This window comes from Solanum pennellii, chromosome 4 (assembly GCF_001406875.1).
Source record: "Solanum pennellii chromosome 4, SPENNV200".
NCBI lineage: Eukaryota > Viridiplantae > Streptophyta > Magnoliopsida > Solanales > Solanaceae > Solanum > Solanum pennellii.
In genome coordinates, this window is record NC_028640.1 from 2291107 (window position 1) to 2301703 (window position 10597).

Genomic DNA, 10597 nt, shown 5'->3' on the forward strand with positions numbered 1-10597 from the left:
TGAAAATCTGCTTCTCACCATGTTTTCTTAGTAAATTGATTCGCTGAAAAATCAATAACAAAATTATGTTTATTACATAACTTACGAATTCACGATGAGAAAAACCGTTATTTCTGACAGTGTCTGAATTAAAAAAATAATAGAGATTAAAAAAAAAAAGGGTAGGGTTGGGGGTAGGGGGTGGGGGTGAGGGTGGGGGGTGGAGGGTATTATGGATATGTGTTTGTCTATGCATGACACCTAAAACACATATAGAGGAACCTCAAATAACATCTTCTCTTGAAAAAAATTCATTTTATAGCAAAGAGTTAAAAGGAGAAAAAGAGAGAGAAAAACACACACAAAAAAAAAATAGTTCATATATATCATGGGATGAATATTCTCTTACTCAAAGTTTCACTCACTTAATTATTTTAAGTTCTTGATAAGGTTTGTAAACTTCTTATTTTAGTTAATTTATTTTCCTTCATTTTTGTTATTAATTGAGTTAATTTCCTTTCTTTAATTTCTTAACAAACAGCTCAAGGATTTAGAACACCAAAAAAGTAGATCAAAATCAAGAGAAAATTAATTCAAACAAACAAAAGGTTTGTTAATGAAGCTTTATTGAATTAAATTCTTTTTTTCCTTAATTTTTTTTGGTTAATTTTTTTTTTTTTATAGATGGCTGGAGGTTCATCAACATCATCTATGTTTTTTGGTATGAGAGAAGAAGAATTAAGTCAAAATCAACAAGAAAATCTCCTTCAAGCTCAAGCACCATCAAAGAAGAGAAGAAATCAACCAGGCACACCAAGCAAGTATCCAATTAATTAATTACACTAATTTTATGAAAAAGCTAGGGAATTTTCAACTATTTTTTTATTTAAAAAAAAAACATAAGAACAAGAGAGAACACTAATTTATTTTTTCTTTAATTTATTATATTACTCTCTCTTATATATATATAAAATAAAACTTGAAAACTCAAGTTCAAGTTTTACCTTAAAGAATTTTGAGGAAAACCCTAATTTTTTAGGTTCTTCAATTTTTTTTGCTAAGAAAAATCATCCTTTCCAGTAATGGACTATGAAAAATCAGGGAAGACGAAAAAGAAACCGACTAAAAATTTGAATTCATTCATTAATGTTAAAGTGAAAACAATCAGAAGTGCAAATCGCGAGAGCAGAAAGTAATGAATTTTCTTTAACATATATATATGAGGGTATAGTCAAATAAAATTTATTCGTTTAACTGACCCTTTCATAGTTCATTCATTTTAAAATATCGTATATTTAATATATAAATCATATAACTTTGTTACTAATGATTCGTTTTTTTGTTTTGTTTTGTTTTATTGTGATGAAATGAATAGGTCCAGACGCAGAAGTGATAGCGTTATCCCCAAATACTCTAATGGCAACAAATAGATTCTTATGTGAGGTATGCAACAAAGGTTTTCAAAGAGAACAAAACTTACAACTCCATAGAAGAGGACACAATTTGCCATGGAAATTAAAGCAAAAAAATACAAAAGAAGTTGCAAAAAGAAAGGTTTATCTTTGTCCAGAACCAACATGTGTTCATCATGAACCAAGTAGAGCACTTGGTGATCTTACTGGGATTAAAAAACATTATTTTAGAAAACATGGTGAAAAAAAATTCAAATGTGAAAAATGTTCAAAGAAATATGCTGTTCAGTCTGATTGGAAAGCACATACAAAAACTTGTGGCACTAGAGAGTATAGATGTGATTGTGGCACTCTTTTCTCCAGGTACGAAATTTTATTCGTCGCTAATCTGTTACTAAATTACTCGTAATTATAACATGATTACATGACTATAGTGATAAAAAGAGTTGCTAATATGTCGCTAAATTACTCGTAATTGTAACATGATTATATGACTATAGTGATAAAAAAAAGTTGCTAATCTGTCGTTAAATTACTCATAGCTATGACAAGGATTATGTGACTATATAGTCATAGAAGTTGTTTTATTTGTTTGTTGCTATTATTTTTTTTTTTAAATCCTAGTGAACTTGACTATTTATTATGGATTTCGTCACTAAATAGGTCGTAGCTAATAAGATTTTTTTCATGATTTAATGTTGATTTATTAATAAATTGAATTAGCTATTAATTTTTATTATATTGTCACGTCTATCTATTTTTTTAATGTCTAAATTTTCAAAGTGTAATCAATTTTTAGGCACAAAGATTAGAATTTAGAAACCGTTTTTCCTTAAATGTTGTAATCAGTCAAACTACGTCATATAAAAAAACGTAAGAAGAAGCATTATTCATGAAGTGCTCAATATTGTTTTTTTATTGAATTTTAGGTCGTGTCTTAATTAGTTTGGTAGTGTGACTGATCATCCTTTCGAACTAACTATTTATTATTTGAATTTGAATTTGAATTTTTTTTTGATTTTTATTATTTTATTTTATTCATGATAGTCTAGTTTTTAGTGATGATGAAACTTTTGAATTAAGTTTGGCATCTTTTTTTTTATTTGTTTTTTTCCCAGGTGATGAAAAAGGGAGAAATGAAAGGAAAAAGTTTTTTCCATTTTTTTCTTGCAGTTACAAGATTCTCTTTTTTTTGAATAAAATAAAATAAAATAAAATAAATAATAATTATTTATTTTTTCTTATCTTTTTTTTTTGTTTTTTTTCTCTCTGGTAGTTTTTTGTTTTTGTCTTTGGATCTTTTACTGACATAGACAATGTGTACACGTGAAATTATAAATACATTAGTCGTATTTTATTTTGTCTTTTTTCTTTACCACGGGTATTATATATATAAGTTTTTTCAAAAAAAATAAAAATATATATATATATATATATATATGTTTTCTATCGACTCTGATCATTTTGTAAATAAGTTATTTCGAAATTATAATAATAAGATACATATGGTGTTATATTAAGATTAAATATGAATATACTTTTATTATAATGTTTGATGGATTAGATTAAATATTTATCATTTTTATTATAAGTTTGTTCTTATTTAAAAAGAAAAACTTTAAGAAAGTCCTTTGAGCAAAGATAGTTGGTATCTGAAAAACTATATGAAAAATATATTTTACTATAGTTATATTATAATTTTTCTCATATCAATATAAAGAAAAAAATCATTTAAAAATATTTAAAAAAAAATATTTGACTATTTAAAAGCACTTCATTTTTCTTTTGAAATTACTAATGTTTATATTTCAAAATTATAATTTCTTATCCCACTAATCAAACGAACGTTACCGGAATATACTCTCTCCTAGGGAGTATCGTCTTTTTTCCGTTACATTTACCTTTTCAAGTTATTCACGTGTTGCTATGTCCATGCATAAATAGTGGTAATTCTTGTCACATTTTGTTCTTTTCTTAATTTGTTAATATATTATGATAATATATTTTACTATTTTATCATTATATATCAATCGAGAGACGAATTCAAAATATACATCGACTAATTTTGTATAAAATTATATTTTCTTGTGTTTATGATAATTGCTTTCGAATATTTGGTTTGGTTAATTTTGAGTTTTGAATGTAATATTCAAAATTAATGAGGGTATGATTTTAGTTATGTTGAGTTATTTTGTGTTTTAAATTAATATATTTATAGATATAATTTTTTTAAAAATTGGTAGTTTCATTTATTGGAAATAATATCCCAGGCGTTTCACTTTGATTTTGACCATTAATTTATTTATTTGTTTATTTATTGTGGAAAAGTTCACATTATTCATTTTATTCCAATTTTGGCAAATTATTCTTTGACAATTCTTGATTATGTTTCTGTCAATTTTGACCAGATTTTATTTTCATTAATATAAAAAAAAAATTATATCAACTTATCCTTACTTGTTACAGTATGTAACTTATTTTATTTTTATAATTACAAATCATATATTAGTATCTTTCTTATATAAAGAAATTTATTGTATATTTTGTTTTATTTTTCTAACATTTATTTGACAATGACATGGCCGCAAAAAAACTAATTTTGAATTTATTGAAAATTGTAAATGCATTTTAACTTTTTTAATATCCAAGTTTTATCTTAAATAATGGGACCATTCGAGTCATTTTCAAGTCAATTTTTTTTGTCTAGTTTAGGTAAATTTAATTTTAGAATAATTATATAGTATGTCAAAAGTTTTTACTTAGACTAGCTAAAGATAATATTCTTGTATAATTGTTGTTACAACAGTCTATAATTTGTTAATTTTACTCCTAAATATATACTGTTGTCATTGTCATTGTAGTGTAAGACAATTTTGGATTGGATGTAACTTAGTACTATATTTTAACTTATCTTATTTTTCAAGTTATTAATCTCATTTTTGTGTAATTATCATTATTTGGATTTGAACATGAGGGTCTTAATTTGATTCTTAATTATTTATTTGTCATTGAAATTTCAACTACTTTATCTCTATTATATTTTCTTATTTTTTTTACCCTTTTTAAAATCATAGATTGGGGGTGAGGAATGGGGAATGGGAGGTGAAAGTCGGAAGCGGAACTAGAATTTCTAAAATATGAGTGCATTAAAAAAAATGTATTTAGTGGGAATAGATCGTTACATTTTTTTGGGTAAATAACTTAGCGTTCTATCAGGTGCATTATTCAATCCTTGTGAAATATGAGTGTCAGTTGATAATATCAGCTCAATTTTACGAAATATGTACAAGCTTAGTAGATATATAGACCATAGGTTCACGTTTACCACAATATCTGTACGAAATTCACCTGCGGAGAAAGAGGATTACACGGTGGGAATCGAACCCCACCCACAAAATCTTCAAGAGTAACCAACTAACCGAACAACTAAAATTCTCCTTTTCTTTTAGCTTGAGTTTGTGTACTACTATTCGGAATTTAATTTATACATATTAACACCTTACACTTTTCCTTCTTTTCTTGCATCATATATACACATATTTCTTATACTGTCAGTACACATAACTAATTAACCTCGTATATATTCTTTTTTTGTCGTGTTTACACAGGCGCGACAGCTTCATCACACATAGAGCCTTTTGTGATGCCTTGGTTCAAGAAAATGCAAGAAATATCCTTTCACCAAACTCCTTGATGAACACCCTTGGCATGAACAACAACCAATATTTATATGGAAGTAGTAGCAACATAAACTTAGGCACCTTCTCCAAATTGGGCAATAACAACATCACAAAGACTACTACTACTACAACTACTACTAGTGGTGTTCAATTTGATCATCATCATGACAACAACCTCATTGGATCAAGTACTACTACTACTACTACTACTAACAATCCCTTTTTCCTTCAAGAAACAAATCAAGATCATTACAATGCCAACAACAACAATATCAAACCATTAATGGTCCATGGCCTAATGCAACTTCCTAATCTTGATCAAAACAATGATCATAACAACAATAGTAGTAGTAGTACTACTATGTTTAACCTCAACTTTTTTCAAAACAATTTGTCTACCAATAGTGGAATTTCGGGTGATCATCATCATCATCATCGCCATCATGATAACAATAGTAATATAAGTTGTTCAATTCCATCACTTTATGGGGTACAAGTACTTGAGAGTAGTAATACAACTTTTTCATCTGGACCAATAATGTCAGCCACAGCATTACTACAAAAGGCAGCACAAATGGGATCTTCTAGTACAAGTAATATTAGTGCAACTGCCTCATTGTTCAAAGCCTTTGGAAGTAATACTAGTGGTTCATCATCTAGTGGCACAAAATCTGATCATCAAGCTTTCAACTTTGGTAGTGACATTACAGGTATGGTTAAGTTAAGCTCTTAGACTTTGATATTCTAAATAGAATCGATTTCATTCAACCCCCTTCCAACTCTCCTCTAGTTCATAAAAACGGCTTTGTTGCAATGGATGGTAGAGAATTCATAGTATCTGAAGCACTAGAGTAAGGGACCTAGAAGTGTGTGCTAATACACCACAATACACTCGGATTTACACACTTACAGAGCTACGCGATCAATATCCTAACTCTTTTATTATTTACTCTCTGTCTCGTTTTATATGATAAAATCCTTTTTAGTATTGTCCAAGAGAAGAGTAATACATTTCTTTATTTGTGTAGAGGAAAGTTCATTTTGAACCATGTTCTACCCTTAGTATAAGTGACATGATTTTACAATTAAAAAAAATGTATATGACATATTTTGTTTAAAAAAAAAAATTACCTTCACCCTCTATTTATAACAAATGATAAATAGTTGCATGATATGTGTTTGAGCATAAACTTCTAGCCAACATCACCATGGCTAATTAATATATGCATTCTCAACTCATTGTAGTACTTAGCACTATATATAGTATGTTAAGATGGTTTTATATTATAATAAACACAAGGTGCGGATAATTATTTATTTATCTTACGATCTTTATTTTTTAGACTTACTTCATGCCCCTTTATTAATTATCGTCACATATAAATATAAAATGAAAGAAATGTCATGTTTGCCTTTTATCTATTATTATTTCTGGCTCCGCCCCTGACTGTTGCATGATCTAGTAGATGGTGGTATCATCAATGCTTATGGAGGTGGATCACATGAAGGGTACAATACAACAACAAAGTTGAACTTTGAGCAAAATCAAGGTCCACCTCAAAAGAAACAATTGACTAGAGACTTTCTTGGAGTTGGGGAGATAGTAAGAAGTATGAATGGGAGATTTAGTACCCAAAGAGAACAACAACAACAAAATAATGGATTGAACAATATGATGAGCTCATTGTTGGATCCAGAGACAAACCAAATTCAACAGAGTTTTGGAAGTGCTACCAATTTTCAATGACTAGCTTGTTCAAGAAAAAAAATGTGAAAGTTAAATCAGGAAAAGGAGAGCACAAAAAAAAAACAGGTATAAGTTTATATTTAACTCATTAATTGCAAAATTGATTCTGGATAGCTTTATCGAGATTAGAAGCAAATCATGCAAGAGGCTACTATAGTCTGTTTGACCAAACATTTGAAAAGTCATAAGTGTTTATTTTTTAAAAAAAATGAGTTGTTTGATTAAGAAATATTTTTCGAAAGTCATATTTTTTTTAAATATAACCCTAAGAAGCACTTTTGAAAAGTCATATGTGCACAAAATTTTGTCTTTTTTTTTTTATCTCCGATTATTCAATAAATTCCACAAAACAAAAATTCTTTATATTTTTATATTAATGGTATGTATATGTATTGAGATTATTATTTGTCAACCTGAATTTCTAACTCAACAAAAAATTTAATTTATGTTAATACATTTTTTATGAGGAGTTTGTTAGTATATTTGATCCACTAGGTTATGGTTTAGGATATTTTTATGCCACGAAAGATATATTTACCCTATTTTCAATAGTTCAGAATCGTAAAGATTTTTTAAAAGCGCGTAATTAATAGGGCACCCTTATTGATTATTTTATGATTATATTTTGCAGGGCATGTATCTATGTTTGGAAGGAGGAGAATTTCAAGGATGAAAAACTTTGTTGTTTAATTTTCCTTTAAATTATTAAGACTTTTTTTCCCTTTTTGTAGTTATAAGTTCTATAGTCTTGACTCTATTTCTTTAGTCCTTTATTTTTAGTTTTTTATTTGAAGTAATGTTTAGAAAAATAGGTCAAGACACAAACAATATATAGTTTGATGAAAAAACTCTTAAATCTAAATGTAAATATATAATATGTTTTTTTTTTCTTAATTTCTAGTGTACTTATTATAGCAAAAAAAATAATTTGCACCAAGAAAAAACAATCAAAACGGAAAATTATTGTGATTATCGTTGTTTTTTTTACTTATTATTTCAATGTGATAAGTGTTACAGTCCCTACGAAAGCTATGATAATTTAATTCTTTTTTAAAAAAATGATATTGAATTAGACGGGTTTGATCTTGAATATGAATTTAACTATTCGTAATGAGCGGCAAGACTAAAGATCTCATGAATAAGTAAGTTTGATCTCGAATGTTTTGGTATTTGATATGCCTTCATTAAATTTGATATTGAATATTTCGTATGTTTAATTTGCCTTTCTGTATTCGAAGCTTGTAGAGAAATGCTTAACTTGTAGAGAAAATTGTAGTTTACGATTTACAATTTTTCTCGACATCTTAAGAATTTTGTGTCTTTTTTGAACTATTTAAGATTTTTATTTTTAGTTGTAGGATCGAATGATTATGAATTATGATGAGTAAACTCTTATCAACATTAAAATAAAATGGCATGATAACATTTGATTGGTCGAAATATGTTATTTATATACATTAAAACATGTCATTTACATACATGACACATATTTTCATTTTTTATTTGACCAAACATGCCACGTCATTTTACTTACTTATTACTTTTTTTCTTGTTAATTTAAACTATATGATATATGACATGTGATATTAAATGAGGCCTCTATAATAAGATGACGACCTTGTAGCCCAATTAAGTGAATCAATCCAACAAAATCAAATTATTAACTAAACTCATCTACATTTGTTGGACTTAAGAAGTTAAATCAATTACATTAGCAATATAGTGTGAATTTAAAAGGAAAAATTTTAATCTATTAATTTAAATTAAATGCTATAAATATACTTTTTATTTAATTGTATTCTATAGCAAACTATAGCTATTTTCGTCACTTTCCTTGGTGGAATATCGCTCGCCTTTCTCGCTTTTTATACAAACACAAATGTATAAAATGCATTTGTGTTTGTATAAAGGGAGAGAAAATTGTATAAATACATATATTTTCGTTCACCTCTCTTGCCATCCTCGCCTCTATCGCTTATACAAAAATAAACGAAATGTATAAATTGTGTTTCTGTTTGTATAAAGCGAGAGAAAATTATATATACACATACAAATACATATATTTTCGTCCTATAGACTTATAGTTATACAATAAAAATGCTCCCATGCCCAGTTTCTTTTGTATTTCTCTCTTTCTCATTTTATACAAATTCAATTGTATATAATTTCTCTCTTTCTCGTTTTACAATTTGATTCAATTGTATATTTCCTGCGCAAATCTCTTTTGCCTTTCTCTCTTTCTCATTTTATACAAATTCAAACTGTATATAATCGTCCTGTACACAAATGATTATACAATACAAATATTTCCCTGCCCAAGTTTCTTTTGCCTTTCTCTCTTTCTCGTTTTATACAAATCACTGTATATAATATCTCTCTTTCTCGTTTTATATAATCCGCTGCAATTGTATATGTATAACGAATTATACATATATATGTTTGCTATATATATGTAAATTTTATATTTGTATGAAAGTTGCCATTTTTAAAAATATAATCTAAATAATTTAATTGGCTTATATTAGTTAAATTAAATCTCCAGAACAATTTAATGATATTTAATCAACTGACAAAATGAGAATGGAAAGATGTAGGTATATAAAACTAGTATATCATGTATAATCACATGTATTATTTGTCATTTTATCAGGTTTTTAATTAATAAATATTATTAAGAAATTTATTTGTAATTATCTAATTATATACAGCGCAATTATGTAAAAACACTTCTTGTTAGCTAGATGCAATATTTTGATTTGGATTAAAAATTTAATGTGAAATATAACGAAATACTGTAAAAAATTAAGTATTAATTTATCAAGTGATTAATGATTAATAGACATTATCCAACTAATGCATGATAAATATTCTTGAACTTTGTCCCTCCCAAAAAGAAGTTCTTGAACGTGTAAGCTTCAATTAAATAAAAAAGTAAATCGTAAATCATTTTCAGGCTTTTAAATATTAAAATTTGTATCAAATTAAATTATTGTTGCAATGCAAAAGGTAATTAAATATAATTAATTATAAAATCCGTCATAAATTGATACTTGATTATTAATAACCAGTTTAATATTTTTGACATATTAAATAAGTTATGTTTTTATTGACAAATTTTATGACTAATATATTCATTTTTCATGCCACTTTACAAACAACCTAAAAATCAAGAAGAGGAGAGAAAAATAAAATCATTTCTTAACATATAGTAAAACGTGTAAGATATAATATTTTGTAACTTATAAGCGTGATACATCATATAAAAATAGTACGTTCTTAGTTATCGATAAAATTATTTTATGAAAATAACTTTTTGGAGTAAGTTTATATTTGAAGGTAAATTTTAAATATTTATTAAATATGTATTAAGTAGTTCTAGTTCTTTTAAGTATCTCAAATAATTCATTAAATATGTATGTATTAAATCAACTTCATTTCTATAGATGAACTAAGATATCACCTTTATTACAAAATAAAATAAAATAAAATAAAATATTGTTTTATTAATAGATTTTTATTTTTTCTTATAGTTAATAAATTTCTCGACATAAAATATAAAATTTATGTGAAGTTATTGAATTTTCTAGAATCTAATTTAACACAATTTATTTAATTTTATAAGTTAATAGCCTATTACTCAAAAATATTCATAACCAAAAAATAAGAGACCATTTTTATTTTTTCTCTACAATTTTTACAATAGTGTTAGTGATTTTTTTCTTTAAAATTTAAAATTTAAAATTAAAAAAATAATAATATATATATATAAATATATATGA

The 10597-nt window shown here is 26.3% G+C and overlaps 1 protein-coding gene across 4 annotated transcripts; it reads left to right on the top strand.

Annotated features, from left to right (window-relative positions):
• Positions 1 to 259: 259 nt before the first annotated feature.
• LOC107015995 (protein indeterminate-domain 5, chloroplastic-like) lies at positions 260 to 7686 on the top strand. Of its 4 annotated transcripts, none has more exons than XM_015216463.2 (7): positions 260 to 429; positions 521 to 587; positions 664 to 796; positions 1355 to 1754; positions 5000 to 5781; positions 6535 to 6884; positions 7450 to 7686. In XM_015216463.2, the coding sequence occupies exons 3-6, from the start codon at positions 664 to 666 to the stop codon at positions 6816 to 6818; spliced, it is 1599 nt and encodes a 532-aa protein (XP_015071949.1). In that variant the 5' UTR covers positions 260 to 429; positions 521 to 587; the 3' UTR covers positions 6819 to 6884; positions 7450 to 7686. The 4 variants fall into 4 exon arrangements, with proteins under 4 accessions (XP_015071949.1, XP_015071951.1, XP_015071950.1 ...); XM_015216465.2 differs by having other exon boundaries at positions 6538 to 6884; positions 7450 to 7591; XM_015216464.2 differs by lacking the exon at positions 521 to 587.
• Positions 7687 to 10597: the final 2911 nt, after the last annotated feature.